The 18272-nt window shown below is 52.0% G+C and overlaps 1 protein-coding gene across 4 annotated transcripts in view; it reads right to left on the bottom strand.

Annotated features, from left to right (window-relative positions):
- The window catches only part of LOC122543255 (aryl hydrocarbon receptor-like), a 126637-nt gene that overhangs the window by 74261 nt on the left and 34104 nt on the right, over positions 1–18272 (bottom strand). For all 4 annotated transcript variants that reach the window (XR_015755727.1, XM_087985534.1, XM_087985533.1 and 1 more), the window contains exon 2: positions 5214–5401. Coding sequence is in view for 3 of the 4 variants with exons in the window: in XM_087985534.1 (XP_087841660.1) it covers positions 5214–5401 (188 nt within the window). In the remaining variant the exon portion in view is untranslated. The remainder of the gene's footprint in view (positions 1–5213; positions 5402–18272) is intronic.

The raw sequence follows: 18272 nt of genomic DNA on the forward strand, positions 1-18272 counted from the left end.
CTCCCTCACACACACACACACTCGGAATGGGGGAGGGAGGTGGGATTGGGGGAATGGGGGAGGCAGGTGGGGGTGGGGGAATGGGGGAGGGAGGTGGGCGTGGGGGAATGGGGAGGGAGGTGGGATGGGGAAATGAGGAAGTGGTGGGGGAATGGGGGAGGGAGGTGGGGATGGGGGAATGGGGGGGGAGGTGGGGTTGGGGGAATGGAAGAGCAAGGTGGGGTTGGAAAATGAGGGACGGAGGGAGGTGGGGTTGGGGGAAGGGGAATGGGGGAGGGAGGTGGGGTTGGGGAATAGGGGAGGGAGGTGGGTGTGGGGGAATGGGGAGGGAGGTGGGTGTGGGGGAATGGGGAGGGATGTGGGAATGGGGGAGGGAGGTGGGGTTGGGGGAATGGAAGAGCGAGGTGGGGTTGGAAAATGAGGGACGGAGGGAGGTGGGGTTGGGGGAAGGGGAATGGGGGAGGGAGGTGGGGTTGGGGGAATAGGGGAGGGAGGTGGGTGTGGGGGAATGGTGAGGGAGGTGGGTGTGGGGGAATGGGGAGGGATGTGGGAATGGGGAGGGATGTGGGAATGGGGGAGGGAGGTGGGGTTGGGGGAATTGGGGAGGGAGGTGGGGGTGGGGGAATGGGGGTGGGGCAGGAGGTGGACGTTGGGGAATGGGGAGGGAGGTGGGTGTGGGGGAATGTGGAGGAGAGGTTGGTGTGGGGGAATGGGGGAGGGAGGTGGGGGAGGGGGAATGGGGGAGGGTGGTGGGGATGGGGGAATGGGGGAGGGAGGTGGGGATGGGGGAATGGGGGAGGGAGGTGGGGATGGGGAATGGGTGATGGGGAGAGAGGTGGGGTTTGGGGAATGGGAGAGGGAGGTGGGGTTGGCGGAATGGGGGAGGGAGATTGGGGTGGGGGAATGGGGGTGGGGGCAGGGGCAGGAGGTGGTCGTTGGGGAATGGGGAGGGAGGTGGGGGTTGGGGAATGGGGGAGGGAGGTGGGTGTTGTGGAATGGGAGAGGGAGGTGGGTGTGGGGGAATGGGGGGGGAGGTGGGGTTGGGGGAAATGGGGAGGGAGGTTGGGGTTGGGGAATGGGGAGGGAGGTGAGTGTGGGGGAATGGTGAGGGAGGTGGGGGTGGGAAAGTGGAGGTGGGGGTGAGGTTGGGTTAATGGAGGTGGGGGTGGGGGTGGGGTGGGAGGTGGGTGTGGGGGAATGGGGGTTGAGGTGGGTGTGGGGGAATGGGGAGGGTGGTGGGGATGGGGAATGGGTGTGGGTGGTGGGGATGGGGAATGGGGGAGGGAGGTGGAGTTGGGGGAATGATGGAGGGAGGTGGGGGAGGGGGAATGGGGGAGGGGGGGTGTGGGGGAATGGGAGAGGGAGGTGGTGGTGGGGGAAGGGGAATGAGGAGGGACAATGGAGAGGTGGTGGGGGAATGGGGGAGAGTGGTGGGGGAATGGCGGAGGGAGGTGGGGTGGGGGAATGGGGGTGGGAGGTGGGGGTGGGGGAATGGGGGAGGGAGGTGGGGTGGAGAAATGGGGGTGTGGGCATGAGGTGGACGTTGGGGAATGGGGAGGGAGGTAGGGGTTGGGGAATGGGGAGGGAGGTGGGGGTTGGGGAACGGGGGAGGGAGGTGGGTGTTGTGGAATGGGAGAGGGAGGTGGGTGTGGGGGAATGGGGGGGAGGTGGGGTTGGGGGAAATGCGGAGGGAGGTTGGGGTTGGGGAATGGGGGAGGCAGGTGGGGTGGGGGGAATGGGGAGGGAGGTGAGTGTGGGGGAATGGTGAGGGAGGTGGGGGTGGGAAAGTGGAGGTGGGGGTGAGGTTGGGGTAATGGAGGTGGGGGTGGGGGTGGGGTGGGAGATGGGTGTGGGGGAATGGGGGTTGAGGTGGGTGTGGGGGAATGGGGAGGGTGGTGGGGATGGGGAATGGGTGTGGGTGGTGGGGATGGGGAATGGGGGAGGGAGGTGGGGTTGGGGGAATGATGGAGGGAGGTGGGGGAGGGTGAATGGGGGAGGGGGATGGGGAGGGGGGTGGGTGAATGGGAGAGGGAGGTGGTGGTGGGGTGGGGGAAGGGGAATGAGGAGGGACAATGGAGAGGTGGTGGGGGAATAGGGGAGAGTGGTGGGGGAATGGCGGAGGGAGGTGGGGGTGGGGGAATGGGGGTGGGAGGTGGGGATGGGGGAGTGAAGGTGGGGGTGGGGGAATGGAGAGGGAGGTGGGCGTGGGGGAATGGGGAGGGAGGTGGGGATAGGGAACGGGGGAGGGAGGTGGGGTTGGGGGAATGGGTGAGGGAGGTGGGGGTTGGGGAATGGGGAGGGAGGTGGGGATAGGGAACGGGGAAGGGAAGTCGGGGTGGGGGAATGGGTGAGGGAGGTGGGGGTTGGGGAATGGGGAGGGTGGTAGGGTTGGGGGAAAAGGGGAGGATGGTGGGGTTGGGGGAATGGGGGAGGGAGGTGGGTGTGGGGGAATGGGGAGGGAGGTGGGTGTGGGGGAATGGGGAGGGAGGTGGGTGTGGGGGAATGGAGAGGGAGGTGGGTGTGGGGGAGGGAGGTGGGGATGGGAAATGGGGGAGGGAGGTGGGGATATGGAATGGGGGAGGGAGGTGGTGCTGAGGGAATGGGGGATGGAAAATGGGGGAGGGGGAATGGGGACGGAGGTGGGTGTGGGGGAATGGGGAGAGAGGAGGGTGTGGGGGAATGGGGAGAGAGGAGGGTATGGGGGAATGGGGAGAGAGGTGGGTGTGGGGGAATGGGGAGAGAGGAGGGTGTGGGGAAATGGGGAAGGAGGTGTGTGTGGGGGAATGGGGAGGGAGGTCAGTTGGGGGAATGGTGAAGTGGTGGGGGAATGGGGGAGGGAGGTGGGGGAATGGGGAGCGAGGTGGGGGTGGGGGAATGGGGGACGGAGGTGGGGATGGGGAATGGGGGAGGGAGGTGGGGTTGGGGGAATGGGGAGGGTGGTGGGGGTGGGTGAATGGGGAGGGTGGTGGGGGTGGGTGAATGGGGGGGGAGGTGGGGATGGGTGAGTGGGAAGGGAGGTGGGGGTGGGGGAATGGGGACGGAGGTGGGTGTGTGGAACTGAGGACGGAGGTGGGGGTTAGGGAATGGGGGAAGTTGGTGGGTGTGGGTGAATGGGGGAGGGAGTTGGGATTGGGGAATGGGGATGTGGTGGGGAAATGGGGAGGGAGGTTGGATGGGGAGGGAGGTAGGGATGGGGAATGGGGAGGGAGGTAGGGATGGGGAATGGGGGTTGGGGGAATGGGGGAGGGAGGTGGGTGTGGTGGGAATGGGGAGGGAGGTGGGTGTGGGGGAATGGGGGCGGGAGGTGTGGGAGGGGGAATGGAGAGGGAGGTGGGTGTGGGGGAATGGGGACGGAGGTGGGTGTGGGGGAATGGGGACGGAGGTGGGATGGGGGAATGGGGAGGGAGGTGGGATGGGGGAAATGGGGGAGTGGTGGGGGAATGGGGACGGAGGTGGGTGTGGGGGAGTGGAGAGAGAGGTGGGTTTGGGGGAATGGGGAGGAAGGTGGGATGGGGCAGTGGGGGAGGGCGGTGGGATGGGGGGATGTGAGAGCAAGGTGGGGTGGGGGAGTGAGGGGGGAGCTGGAAGGGTTGGGGAACGACGGACAGGACTGGGATGTGGAGGTGTTTTACAGACAGAGGCAGCAAGGCAGGGATGGGGGCAAGCCAGTCTGGAGCTGCCTGGGTGCTATCAGATTCTCCATAGTTGTTGTTGTTGTTGCCGGGGGGAACTCAGTGCCCGTCTGGAAAGGTGAGAGACGGACGTTTGCCTTTAAGGGATGCCATTATTCACAGATCAAGAAACGTCTTTATCTCTGTTCCAAATCTCTCCACCACACAAAGAAATCTCAGTCTGAGAAACAAGCAGCCTGACGCAAAGCAACATCTCGTGACAACTCCTTTTGTTGACACACCACGCACTTACCAACTCCCAGAACCAAAGGTAAATTGCTGCCTTAACACTTCCCACACCGGAATGTTCCAGCAGTGCACACAAGGGTTCCAGTGCTTTATCGGAAGGGAATAAGGAAAACACATTTTCTGAAAAGGAGCCTGCACCTCATCGGATAGGAATGCTGGGACCACGCTCTGTTGTGATCAAATAGCTGACTGCTATTCACTCTCCAGGCCTACCTGAAGGAAAGTTTTGCACATCGTTGCCTGGGATAGCGACGTACAGCACAGAAACAGGCCCTTCGGCCCAACTCGTCCATGCTGACCTGGTTTCCTAAACTGACCTAGTCCCATTTGCCAGCACTTGTCCCATCTCCCTCTAAACCCTTCCTATTCATAGACCCATCCAGATGCCTTTTAAATGTTGTAATTGTGCCAGCCTCCCACCACTTCCTCTGGCAGCTCATTCCATACACGCACCACCCTCTGTATGAAAAAGTTGCCCCTTAAACCTTTCCCCTCTCACCTTAAACCAATGCCCTTTAGTTCTGGACCCCCTAACCCAGGGGAAAAGACCTTGGCTATTCACCTTATCTATGATTTTATAATGTGGAGGAGCCGGTGTTGGACTGGGGTAGACGAAGTTAAAAAGCACACAACACTGGGTTATAGTCCCACAGGTTTATTTGGAAGCACTAGCTTTCGGAGTGCTGCTCCTTTGTCAGTGAGTGGAGAAGCAAGGAGAGGTGAGATGGTGGACAGGCTTTGGGGAGTCAGGAGGTGAGTTACTTGCTAAAGGTTTCCCAGCTTGAGACCTGCTCTTGCAGCCACTATATTTACAAGGTTCCTGTGTTTCCTTGCTCTGATGGAAAATAACGAATCATATTTACACTCAATAATCAGATGGCAAAATATAGATTTCAATGAAAAGTCCAGGCAGCCATCTTGTAATGCTTGCTGGGTAGAAATGGGCTCGCCAATCCTCCAGAATTGCCCTGTACGTGCCAGATATTAAATATTGATCTCCTCAAGTTTGTTGTGAGCAAATCCAGCAGAAAATTTCCTTCAGGCAATTTTTTAAAAATCTTATTTATTTTTCCTTCATGCTTATATTGCTTTCTGGCTGTTTGATGACAGGGCGATGGGAGGGGGAGGTCAAGTGATGAAATCTCCAGGAATAGGCCCGAGCAGTGTTGGCAACCCCCTGTGAGGCCTTGGCTACTTTTGAATAAACTCTTGCCTCGTGGAAAACAGAGAGCGAGCTGGAGTTGGCCATCGCTTTGCCATATTCGCAGCTCACAAGTCCACCCCTCCTCTTACCTTCAAAGAATCTTTTCAGGCGAAGGCAGCTGACGCTGAGGCGTAGGATGGAGAGTTTGTCCAATCGCCCGGCAATGTCCTCACTGGTCGGTAGGAGCCTCAACAGGTTGTCAAATTCCACATTGAGGCGGTCCCGGTGCCTTTTGGAAGGGTTGGACTTGGCGGCATTCCCGGTTTCCTGCTCGGCACTAGGTTTGGCAAGGAGAGAACAAAGGAAAGCTCAGGCACGACTCACCGGTGACATGAATCAACCTTCCTGAATCGGAGACAACTAACTGCATCACTCTGAATCAACCTCGAAAGTGGCCTGCATTGATCGGCTGAAAGGATACCATGAGAGTAGCGGATCCCTCAACACTGAGCCAACTATTTTGATATCAGCTTAGAGGGCACAGGCCTTTTCCCAAACTAGTCCATGCAGGTTTGACATCAGTTGCATTCAGCAGTCGTTAACAGCACTATCTGATCGCAGGATCCCACATCAAAACCAGGAGCAGAAGTAAGCTATTCAGCCCCTCAATCCTGCTCTCCCGATCATGGCTGATCTCATCTCGGCCTCAACCCCTTTCCTGCCCATTCCCCATAATCCTTTAACCCATTGCTAGTTAAATATCTGTCCATCTCCTTAAATTTATTTAATATCCCAGTGGCAAAAGTGAGGACTGCAGATCAGAATCTAGATTAGCAGGTCAGGCAGCATCTGAGGAGCAGGAAAATCGACATTTCGGGCAAAAGCCCTTCATCAGGAATTGCAGTGTTCCAGTGTCCACCACAGTCTAGCGGGAGCGAATTCCACAGATTCACAATCCTTTGAGAGTAGCAATTTCTCATCAGTTTTAAATCTGCTACCCCTTATCCTAACACAATGACCTCTCGTTCTAGACTGCCCCACATGAGGGAACCTCCTCTCTATGTCTACTTTATCAATCCCCTTTCGAATCTTATATACTTCAATTAGATCTCCTCTCAGTCTCCTACACCGCAGACAGCGTCGAGAGTGCGTTGCTGGAAAAGCACAGCAGGTCAGGCAGCATCCGAGGAGCAGGATGGCTGACGTTTCGGGCTTAAGCCCTTCATCAGGAATTGTCAGCCTAAACTGCTCAATCTCACCAGAAGAGCCATGGCATTTACTCAGTCACAGCACAATACACCATGACAGAGGCAAAACTCTATTCGGTCCTTCCTCGTTCCTCCAACCTCCAGCCATGTGAAAGAGTCCTCCCACCCTGGTTACACTCTCTCCCATCCTCTTCCGTCAGGCAAAAGACACAGAAGTTTGAATACACGAACCAACAGATTTAAGAACAGCTTCTTCCCTGCTGTTACCAGGTTTATGAACAGACCTGATGAAGGGCTTTTGCTCGAGATGTTGATTCTCCTGCTCCTTGGATGCTGCCTGACCTGCTGTGCTTTTCCAGCAACACACTCTGGACTGTAATGTCCAGCATCTGCAGGCCGCACTTTCGCCTTATGAACAGGCCTCTCATATATTACAGTTGATCTTTCTCTGCACCTTCTCTGTAGCTGTAACACTATATCCTGCATTCTGTTCTATTACCCTGATGGACTTATGCAACATATGATTTGCCTGGATAGCAGGCAAAACAATACTTTTCACTGTATCTCCAAACATGTGACAATAACAAATTTAATCAAACCAAAAATGAACGGCAACTCTTTGTCTCTACATCAAAATTCATTGACGTACCCGAGTGTGTGTGAGAGAGTTTGTGTGTGTATGTGTCAGAGAGAGAGAGAGTGTGAGAGTGTGTGTCTGAGAGTGAGTGTGTGTGTGTGTGTGTGAGAGAGTGTGTGTGTGTGAGAGTGTGTGTGTGTGCGAGACAGAGTGTGAGAGTGTGTGTCTCTGAGAGTGTGTGTGAGAAAGAGTGTGTTTGAGAGTGTGTGTGTGAGAGTGTGTGTGTGTGTGTGCGAGAGAGTGTGTGTGTGTGCGAGAGAGTGTGTGTGCTTGTGAGAGAGAGAGTGTGTGTGTGAGAGAGAGTGTCTGCGTGTGAGTTAGTGTGTGTGTATGTGTGTGAGTTAGTGTGTGTGTATGTGTGTGAGTGAGTGAGTGAGTGAGTCATAGTGTCCAGGGATGTGTAGGTTAGGGTGGATTGGCCATGCTAAATTGTCCCATAGTGCCCAGGGATGTGCAGGTTAGGGTGGATTGGGCATGCTAAATTGTCCCATAGTGCCCAGGGATGTGCAGGTTAGGGTGGATTGGCCATGCTAAATTGTCCCGTAGTGCCCCGGGATGTGCAGGTTAGGGTGGATTGGCCACGCTAAATTGTCTAGGAGAAAGTGAGGACTGCAGATGCTGGAGATCAGAGATGAAAATGTGTTGGTGGAAAAGCGCAACAGGTCAGGCAGCATCCAAGGAGCAGGAGAATCGACATTTCGGGCATGAGCCCTTCTTCAGGAATGAGGAAAGTGTGCCAAGCAGGCTAAGATAAAAGGTAGGGAGGAGGGACTTGGGGCAGGGGTGTTGGAAATGCGATAGGTGGAAGGAGGTTAAGGTGAGGGTGATAGGCCGGAGTGGGGGTGGGGGCGGAGAGGTCAGGAAGAAGATTGCAGGTTAGGAAGGTGGTGCTGAGTTCGAGGGTTGGGACTGAGACAAGGTGCGGGGGAGGGAAAATGAGGAAACTGGAGAAATCTGAGTTCATCCCTTGTGGTTGGAAGGTTCCTAGACAGAAGATGAGGCGCTCTTCCTCCAGCCGTCGTGTTGCTATGGTCTGGAGATGGAGGAGGCAATGGGATGTGCAGGTTAGGGTGGATCGGCCATGCTAAATTGTCCCATAGTGTCCAGGGATGTGCAGGTTAGGGTGGATTAGCCATGCTAAATTGTCCCATAGTGTCCAGGGATGTGCAGGTTAGGGTAGATTGGCCATGCTAAATTGTCCCATAGTGTCCAGGGATGTGCAGGTTAGGGTGGATTGGCCATGCTAAATTGCCCCATAGTGTCTAGGGATATGCAGGTTAGGGTGGATTGGCCATGCTAAATTGCCCATAGTGCCCAGGGCTGTGCAGGTTAGGGTGGATTGGCCATGCTAAATTGCCTGCAGTGTCCAGGAATGTGCAGGTTAGGGTGGATCGGCCATGCTAAATTGCTCCATAGTGCCCAGGGATGTACAGGTCAGGGGTGGATTGGCCATGTTACATTGCTCCATAGTGTCCAGGAATGTGCAGGTTAGGGTGGATCGGCCATGCTAAATTGTCCCGTAGTGTCCAGGGATGTGCAGGCTTGAGTGGGTTAGCCATGGGAAATGCAGGGTTACAGGGATAGGGTAAGGTGGATAGGTCTGGGTGGGATGGTCTTCGGAGGGTCAGTGATGGGCCAAATGGCCTGCGTCCACACTGTAGGGGTTCAATCATTCTATGATCCACAGAAAAATTGACAGAAGTTTGCAACTCTCTTTCGCAAATGGGCAAACAATGCTGAATCAATTGTAAATGTTAAACCTGAGTCTGAGAGACGTTTGACACCCAATGGTATGAAGGGATATGGGCAAGTTGATGGATGTAGATTGTAGTTGAGCCAGGGTCCCATGGAGATGTGGACAGACCGGACGTGTTAAATGACCTCCTCCTATCCTTACGCTCAGGTTCAGCACTGGCCGATTGGACAAGGATGGCCGTTTGCAAAATGGGATGGAATCCCATCAGGGAGATGGGACGGTAACAGGATTTGTCAAGAGAAAGACAGTTTAAGGTGAATCAGGATGCACGGTTCAGATGACGAAAGGCCGGCAAAACCAAGGAAAAGCAGGAGATACAAATCAAATAGGAAGACAGGAACATTTTAAAAGTGTGAACAAAATAAATCACAAGGAAACTGTGATCCGGTTGCTGTGTCACATGGTTTTAAAATCAGCGCTCATTTCTCTGCATCAAAACTAGTGAAAAACATTTCAGCTAAAAGTCACATGTTTGCCTTGGACTACAAAATTAGACTCAACAGTATCCTTTGAGAAAAGTATCAGGAGATTTGAGGAATCCTTTCACTCTTTAAGCGAAGTAATATTTATCTTTTAATTGAAAAAGTGAGGAAATATCTTCATACCGGGGAGGGGAGAATGACAGACCTTGCCCTCAAGGCTGCATTCGACCGAGTGTGGCATCAAGTGCCCTGGCAAAACTGGAATCAATGGGTATCAAGGGCAAGCTCTCCAGTGGTTGGAGTCAGACCTGGCACACAGGAAGGTGGTTGTGGTTGTTGGAGATCAGTCATCTCAGCTCCAGGACATCTCGGCAGGAGTCCCTCAGGGTAGTGTCCTAGGCCCAACCATCTTCACCTGCTTCATCAATGACCTTCCCTCCATCACAGGGTCAGAAGCGGGGACATTCATTGATGATTGCACAATGTTCAGCACCATTCGCAATTCCTGAGATACTGAAGCAGTCCATGTTCAAATGCAACAAGATCTGGACAATATCCAGGCTTGGACTGACAGGTGGCAAGTAACATTCACGCCACACAAATGCCGGGCTATGACCATCTCCAATAAGAGACAATCTAATCACCACCCCTTGACATTCAATGATGTTACCATCACTGAATCTCTCACTATCAATGTCCTTGGGGCTGCCATTGACCAGAAGCTGAGCTGGACCCACTAGAAAACATAGTGGCTACAAGAGCAGGTCAGTGACGAGGGATACTCCAACGAGTAACTCCCCTCCTGACTCCCCACAGCCTGTCCACTATCTACAAGGCCCAAATCAGGAGTGTGATGGAATACTCCCCACTTGCCTGGATGGGAGCAGCTCCAACAACACTCAAGAAGCTCAACACCATCCAGGACAAAGCAGCCCACTTGATTGGCCCCACATCCACAAACATCCACTCCCTCTACCACCGATGCTCAGTAGTAGCAGTGTGTACTATCTACAAGATACCCTGCAGAAATTCACCAAAGATCCTCAGACTGCACCTTCCAATCCCACGACCACTTCCATGTCAGAGGGCAAGGGCAGCAGATACATGGGAACACAAAAGATTTGCAAGGATGTTGCCAGGGTTGGAGGATCTGAGCTACAGGGAGAGGCTGAACAGGCTGGGGCTGTTTTCCCTGGAGCGTCGGAGGCTGAGGGGTGACTTTATAGAGGTTTACAAAATTATGAGGGGCATGGATAGTATAAATAGGCAAAGTGTTTTCTCTGGGGTCGGAGAGTCCAGAACTAGAGGGCATAGGTTTAGGGTGAGAGGGGAAAGATATAAAAGAGACCTAAGGGGCAACGTTTTCATGCATAGGGTGGTACGTGTATGGAATGAGCTGCCAGAGGATGTGGTGGAGGCTGGTACAATTGCAACATTTAAGAGGCATTTGGATGGGTATATGAATAGGAAGGGTTTGGAGGGATATGGGCCGGGTGCTGGCAGGTGGGACTAGATTGGGTTGGGATATCTGGTCGGCATGGACAGGTTGGACCGAAGGGTCTGTTTCCATCCTGTACATCTCTATGACTCTATAAGCCACTCACCAGCCTGACTTGGAAATATATTGCCATTCCTTCAGTGTCGTTGGGTCAAAATCCTGGAATTCTCTCCCTCAGGACATTGTGGGTCCACCCACAGCACATGGACTGCAGCGGTTCAAGAAGGTAGCTCACCCCCACTTTCTCAAGGGGCAACTAGGGACAGGGGCAATAAAGGCTGGGCCCAGCCAGTGACACCAACATCCCATGTGAGATTTAAAAATTACATACAGAGCTTTTTCTCTGATGGAATGGGGCACATTCCCCGTCCAATTTGCTCCGAGTGTGAACTGGCCCCAAGTTGAGCCAATCAATCCTGCCCAAACCATTCCTTAGCCAATCTGTCCCTACCCCCACACACCCAAGCCACAATCCATCAATTCAACCTATTTCCTCAAGACAACGCAGTTAGGGAGTGATGTTAGTTTTTAATCTTCCTTTGCGTCTTTGCTGGGCATGGTCAAACAAGACTCAGCCCATGACACAAGAGTGCCATGGCAAGATGATATCTCTTAACATATCCACTGAGTTCTTCCCATCTCTCCCCCACTGCATTGACGTCTTGATGGGTCTTTGTTGGACTGGCTCCAGCAAGCAAGTTTTCACACTCAACCACAAGGTCCACATCAACCTCGATTGGAATGACGTGAGGGAAACAGGTATCCATGACCATGTTGATGTTTATCAACAAGAGCAATCAGGAGAGAGTGAGGGACCACAGATGCTGGAGATCAGAGTCGGGAGAGTGGTGCTGGAAAAGCACAGCCGGTCAGGCGGCATCCGAGGAGCAGGAAAAATCGACGTTTCGGGTGAAAGCCCTCCATCAGGAATCGGCTCACCCAGCCGAGTGCTCAGGTCTCACACTCCTCCCTGCTTTCAAGCACCTTTCTATTCCACACATAGAGGCAGACACAGTGAGAGCCCCTCAGCTTTCAAGAGGAGTCATAGCATCATGTTGAAATGGGAGACAGCTGTCAACCCAGAGCCTGGGAAGAACATCGAGCTGACTGGCGCAGTGTTCGGCTCACGTCAGTGGCGCCTGTGCGTTTGAAGAGAAGCACATGAGGGAGAAAGGAATCGAAAAGGATAGGGGCGAGTTAAAGAGGGAGCTTGTAGGGAGTATATCCTGCTGACCGGCCTGCCTCTGTACTGGAAATACTTCACAACAACTTCTAAGTTCACCTCGTGAGATGAAACCTTTTTCCACTGACCTCCAGAGAAAGCTCAAGGCATCCATCCAAACATCTGAGAAACACTGGACTTGTCTGAAGCCCCAGAGATGAACAGATCATCTTGCTCCAAAGATATAAAACCATAATAAGACCACAAGATATTGGGGCAGAAGTAGGCCATTCAGCCCATCGGGTTTGTTCTCCCAATTAATGAGATCGTGGCTGATCTGATCATCCTTAACTCCTGCCTTTTCCCCATAACCATTGATTCTCTTCCTGATTAATGTACCGAATGACCCAGCCTCGACAGCCCTCTGCGGTTAAGAATTCCACAGATTCACTCCCCTCTGAGAGAGGACCTTCCTTCTCATCTATGTTTTCAATAGGTGACCCCTTACTCTGAGACGATGCCCTCTGGTTTTCGATGCTCCTGCAAGGCTATGGAAGGTTTGAGTTATAAAGAAAGGCTGGATAGGCTGGGACCTTTTTCATTGGAGCGTAGGAGGTTGAGGGGCGACCTTTTAGAGGTTTATAAAATCGTGAGGGGTATCGATAGGGTTAATGGGAGGTGCCTTTTCTCTAGGATGGGGCATTTCAAGACTAGGGGCACATTGTTAAGGTGAGAGGAGAGAGATTTTAAAAAGATGTTTTTTTTTTTACACAGAGCGGGGTTTCATGTATGGAATGAACATTTTGAGGAAGTGGTGGATGTGGGTACAATTACAATGTTTAAAAGACATTTGGATAAGTACACAAACAGGAGAGGTTTGGAGAGACATGGGCCAGGAGCAGGCAGGTAGGACTAGTTTAGTTTGGGGATTATGGCTGGCATGGGCTGGCATGGACTGGATGGACCGAAGGGTCTGTTTCCGTGCTGTATGACTCTAGGACTCTAAGGGGAAACAACCTCTCCATATCTCCCCTGTCAAGTCTCCTAAGAATTCGGTCTGTTTTAATCAGGTCACCTCTCATTCTTTACAACTCCAAAGAGTACAGGCCCAACCTACTCAGCCTCTCCACTCCTCCATATCTGTTACCAGCCGAGTGAAGCTTCTCTGGATTACCTCCTGTGTCAGTAGATCTTTTCTTACGTTCCAGTTGTGTCTATAATGTGCCTCTCCTTTTCCGTTTCTCCTCATGAGATATTTTACTTCTCCCTTTTTAGTGTCAACTGCGATCACAGGATGAGCACAAGTTGTCAAAGAAGGTGTGAGTGATGACTGAATGGTTTTTTTTCAAAACCCACATGGCATTGAATGCGGTTACAAAGTTCTGAAGCAGATATATAAAGGCTGCTTCATAGACTGTCACCAATGCACTCATTGAGTAATATGCTTTGCATGTGATATTCTTAAGTCATCACTTTTACCTCTCTGGTGTGCCCCAGTTTATCGCAATTCTCACCTCAGAGTCAGAGAACAATTACTCCAGAGACATTATCTCGGCTAATACTCCCAGCACAGTACTGAGGAAGTGGGGCTCTGTCGGAGGTGTCAGCAAATATTTAAGGAGGTATTCTCACCCTCAACCAACATAACGAAAACCACATGATATAGTCATTACTTTATCACATTGTTGTCTGTGGGAGCTTGCTTTGTACAAATTAACAGTCACACAGTGTTTATTATTCTTTCACTGGGATGTGGGTGTCACAGAATTTATTACCCATCCCTAATTGCCCAGAGGCCACTTGAAACCCAACCACATGCTGGTCTGGAGTCACATGTAGACTAGACTAGGTAAGGACAGCAGTTTCCTTCCTTCAAGGACATTAGTGAATGAGATCACAGAATTCCTACAGTGTGGAAACAGGCCCTTCGGCCCAACAAGTCCACACCGACCCTCCGAAGAGCAACCCACCCAGACCCATTCCCCAACCTTATTACTCTGCATTTACCCCTGACTAATACACCTAACTTACACATCCCTGAACACTACAGGCAATTTAGTATGGCCAATCCATCTAACCTGCACATCTTTGGACTGTGGGAGGAAACCGGAGCATCCGGAGGAAACCCATGTGGACACGGGGAGGATGTGCAAGCTCCACAGACAGTTGCCCGAGGCTGGAATCGAACCCGGGTCCCTGGCGCTGTGAGATTAGATTAGATTACATTACATTACAGTGTGGAAACAGGCCCTTCGGCCCAACAAGTCCACACCGACCCGCCGAAGCGCAACCCACCCACACCCCTACATTTACCCCTTACCTAACACTATGGGCAATTTAGCATGGCCAATTCACCTAACCTGCACATCTTTGGACTGTGGGAGGAAACCGGAGCACCCGGAGGAAACCCACGCAGACACAGGGAGAACGTGCAAACTCCACACAGACAGTCGCCTGAGGCAGGAATTGAACCCGGGTCTCTGGCGCTGTGAGGCAGCAGTGCTAACCACTGTGCCACCGTGCTGCCTATATGGAATCTTACAACAACTAGCAATAGCTACCAGCAGTTTTTCATTCCAGATTTTTATTAAATACAAATTCCACCAACTGCTATGGTGAGATTCAAAGCCAAAACGTTAGCTCAGAGCTGAGGATTACTGGACATTACAACTACCTGCCTCCCTTTCCTACACCGTACCATGTCCTGAGATAAAAGAAGGCACAACAGAAATTAAAAATTTTTGGACTTTACTTATTTCAACTTGGTTAAGGCCAATGAATGACTTTGAAGTTACTAGGACTAATACCAGAATGGGTGAGTTGTCTCAGAAGGAAAGCTTAGACAGGCTGGGCTAGTATCTGCTGGAGTGTCAAAGATTAAGAGGCAACTTGATTGAAACACAAGATCCTGAGGGGTCTTGACATTCTAGATTCTTCTTGTGGAAGAATCTAGAATGAGGAATCACTGTTTCAAAACAAGGATTACCTGTTTTAGTCAGAAACAGAATTCTTTTTCTCTGAGGTTTTTGAAATTCCCTTCGACAAAAAGCAGTGGAAGCCGAATTGTTGAATATGTTTCAGGCAAAGCTAAACCGATCCTTGTTAAACAGCAATAAGCAATAGTAACAGACATGGGTTAGACCTCAGCTGGAGGGTTGTGTCCAGGTGTGGGCCCCACACTATAGGAAAGATGTGAACACATTGGAGAGAGAGGGCAGAAGGGATTTATCAGAATGGTTCCAGGGATGAGAAACTTCAGTGAGGAGGAGAGATTGAAGACATTGGGACTGTTCTCCTTGGGGAAAAGGAGGCTGAGAGGGAGATCTGAGAGAGGGTTTCAATATCATGGGGGGAGGGGGCTGGATAGAGTAGATCGGGAGAAACTGTTCCCACATGGAAAAGGGACAGGAACGAGAGGGACAGAGATTGAAAGGGATGAAGTGAGGAAAACCTTTCTCCCCCAGCGAGTAGTTCGGGTCTGGAATGTACTGCCTGGGAATGTGGGGGAGGCAGGTTCCATTGAGGCATTCAAGAGGGGCATTGGATGGTTATTGGGATAGAAATGGGGTACAGGGATACGGGGGAAATATTGACACGAGGGTATAGAACCAGAACAGGCACAATGGGCAGAATGGCCTCCTTCTGTGCCATAACGCTGTGTGTGTGTGTGTGTGTGTGTGTGTGTGTGTATGAGTCGAGAGTGTGTTGCTGGAAAAGCACAGCAGGTCAGGCAGCATCCAAGGAGCAGAAGTGTGTGTGTACATGTGTGTGTGCGTGCGTGAGAGAGACCTTTCTGAATGGTGCAGTGGGTGTGATGGGCTGAGTGGCCTACACCTATAGCATACTGACATCCCAATCAGCAGCAGCAGTAGGCCGCATGCTCCTTGAACCTGTCCTTACGTAGCCAAACAGGTTGGCCATTCTGATTGAGCTGGTGTTGGTTAAGGGAGGAGGCACTGCTTTCACTCCCAGTGAGGCTGGAGGAAGTGGGTGTTGAGACTGAGTGACAGGCAGTGGGGCGATGAACTGTGGACCCAGTCACCCTCATTAGACCATGCAACCATTGAAGTAAAGACTGAGGGAACACAACCAGCTAAAAGGCAGCAGGTGGCTGTTTGTACAAACTCACATCCACTGTGGTCTACTCTGGGCAGTTAAATTTTCCCTCCAGCAAAAACAGACAGCCACCACGACTGTCTCGAAAGCCAGCGTTCAGAAGATGACGGTGTTGAAGTGTTTGTTGTGGTTTGACATGGGCTCACTTTCCAGGAGCATCAAGCTTCACCTTTTCTGGTAACAGGAAAACACGCGCTGAGCAGAAAGAGGAAATGGTCTACTTTCTTTCGGAGCCTATGCACGGAACAGAAATACCCATCTTCTGAGCATTTACCTACAATTGAGATGACTGTCCGTTTCACTGCCAATTAGCCACTTTCACAAACAGAATACACAGCAGTGTTCAAAATGACGTGTGGTTTTGCTAGTTTCTCCCTTTCAACTGTGTTTCCACTCATAGGAGGGCTAGTAACCAGGGAGTACGGGTGGTTAAGACAGCATAGGGGATAGTCAAGTTAACAAATCTCAGAGAAGAGGGTGATGATGGAGCTATATATAATGTTGGTCAGGCCCCAGCTGGAGTACTCTATGGCGTTCTGGTCACCACACTGTAGGAAGGATGCGACTGCATTAGAGAAGGTGCAGAGGAGGTTCACCAGGATAATGCCTGGGCTGGAACATTTCAGCTGCACGGTGGCTCAATGGTTAGCACTGCTACCTCACAGCACCAGGGACTCGGGTTCAATTCCAGCCTCAGGCGACTGTCTGTGTGGAGTTGGCACATTCTCCCCGTGTCTGCATGGGTTTGCTCTGGCTTCCTCCCACAGTCCAAAGATGTGCAGGTCAGGTGAATTGGCCATGCTAAATTGCTCATAGTGTTAGGTGTGTTAGTCAGGAGCAAATATAGGGGGGGGGGGGGGGGGGTGCGGTGCGTTGGTTGCTCTTCAGTGGGTCGGTTTGGACTTGTTGGGCCAAAGGGCTTGTTTCCATACTGTAGGGAATCTAATCTAAGCTCTGAGGATAGGCTGGGTTTGTTTTTCTCAGAGCAGAGAGGGCTGGGGGGGGTATCTGTCTGAGGGGAAAGAGGGAGAAGGTATTTTCCCTTAGTAGAGGGGTCAGTAACCAGGAGGCACAGTTTTAAGGTGAGGATCTGGAGATTTGAGAAAAATAAAATGCCCCTCGAAGGTGATGGGTATCTGGAACTCACAGCCTGAAAGGGTTGTAGGGACAGGAACCCTCAAGACATTGAAGGAGCCTTTAGGTTTACATTGGACCAACTGCGAGAAAATGAGATGAGAATAGATCGCTGCTTCATGACCAGCATGGACCCAATGGGCCGAAGAGCCTTTTGCCGTGCCATACAAATGCTATCAGCGCAGAGTTATAATGGCCATTCAGCCCATTGAGTCCATGCTAGTTCTTTGTAGAGAAAGCCAAATAGTCCCATTACCTCTCTCAATCTCGATAGCTCCTGCAGGTTTATTTCCCTTAAGTTCTCACCCAGTTTCCTTTAGAATCAACGAAAATAGGGGCAGGACAAGGCTGTGCTGTCATAAAAGCTATCACAATCTTATCATAAGCTCGCTTTAATCTCCTTTGCTCCAGGGAGAACAACCCAGACTCTCCAATCCTAAGGTAACAGAGAAACGAACTAGGGTCAGCATTTCACAACCTCCTGCCAGTATATTCCAGCCAGCCTACCGTAGTTCCTTTGAGGCCACACAGCCAATTAGAGGCCTTCATCACTTTAATACAGTGGGTCTGGCAGGGCGACAAGAGTAGGTAGGCCGCTTTTTCACTCACTCTGGGAAAAGGGCAAGAGAGAAAGGGGTACTTCCTTTTTTAGGTGGGGTGGGGTGGGGGGGGGGGGCTGCCCTCACACATCTGTCTTCACAGGAGCTGCTAGACCTGCTAATTTTCTCCAGCATTCTCTATGTTTGTCTCAGAGTTGCAGCATCCGCAGGATTTTGTTTCCACGTGAGAAATATTTTGCTATTTACTTTGGCATCATTTTGTTAAGCATGAGTTATGGCAACCTGCAACACACCATCACCTCAAACAACAATTGGTACAAAATGGCCAATTTGGGCCCAGGTCTGAGCAGTCAGTCTGAACAAGCTGGAAAGATGGCTGCCCAGGGCAATGGAAAGATGGCTGCCCAGGGCAATGGAAAGATGGCTGCTCAAGGCAATGTGAAGATGGCTGCTCAGGGCAATGTGAAGATGGCTGCTAAGGGCAATGGAAAGATGGCTGCTCAGGGCAATGGAAAGATGGCTGCTCAGGGCAATGGAAAGATGGCTGCTCAGGGCAATGGAAAGATGGCTGCTGAAGGCAGTGGAAAGATGGCTGCTCAGGGCAATGGAAAGATGGCTGCTGAAGGCAGTGGAAAGATGGCTGCTCAGGGCAATGTGAAGATGGCTGCTCAGGGCAATGTGAAGATGGCTGCTCGGGGCAATGGAAAGATGACTG

This window comes from Chiloscyllium plagiosum, unplaced genomic scaffold, assembly GCF_037043375.1.
Source record: "Chiloscyllium plagiosum isolate Xiang-an unplaced genomic scaffold, Cpla_swu_hap1 HiC_scaffold_53X, whole genome shotgun sequence".
Classification (NCBI taxonomy): Eukaryota; Metazoa; Chordata; class Chondrichthyes; order Orectolobiformes; family Hemiscylliidae; genus Chiloscyllium; species Chiloscyllium plagiosum.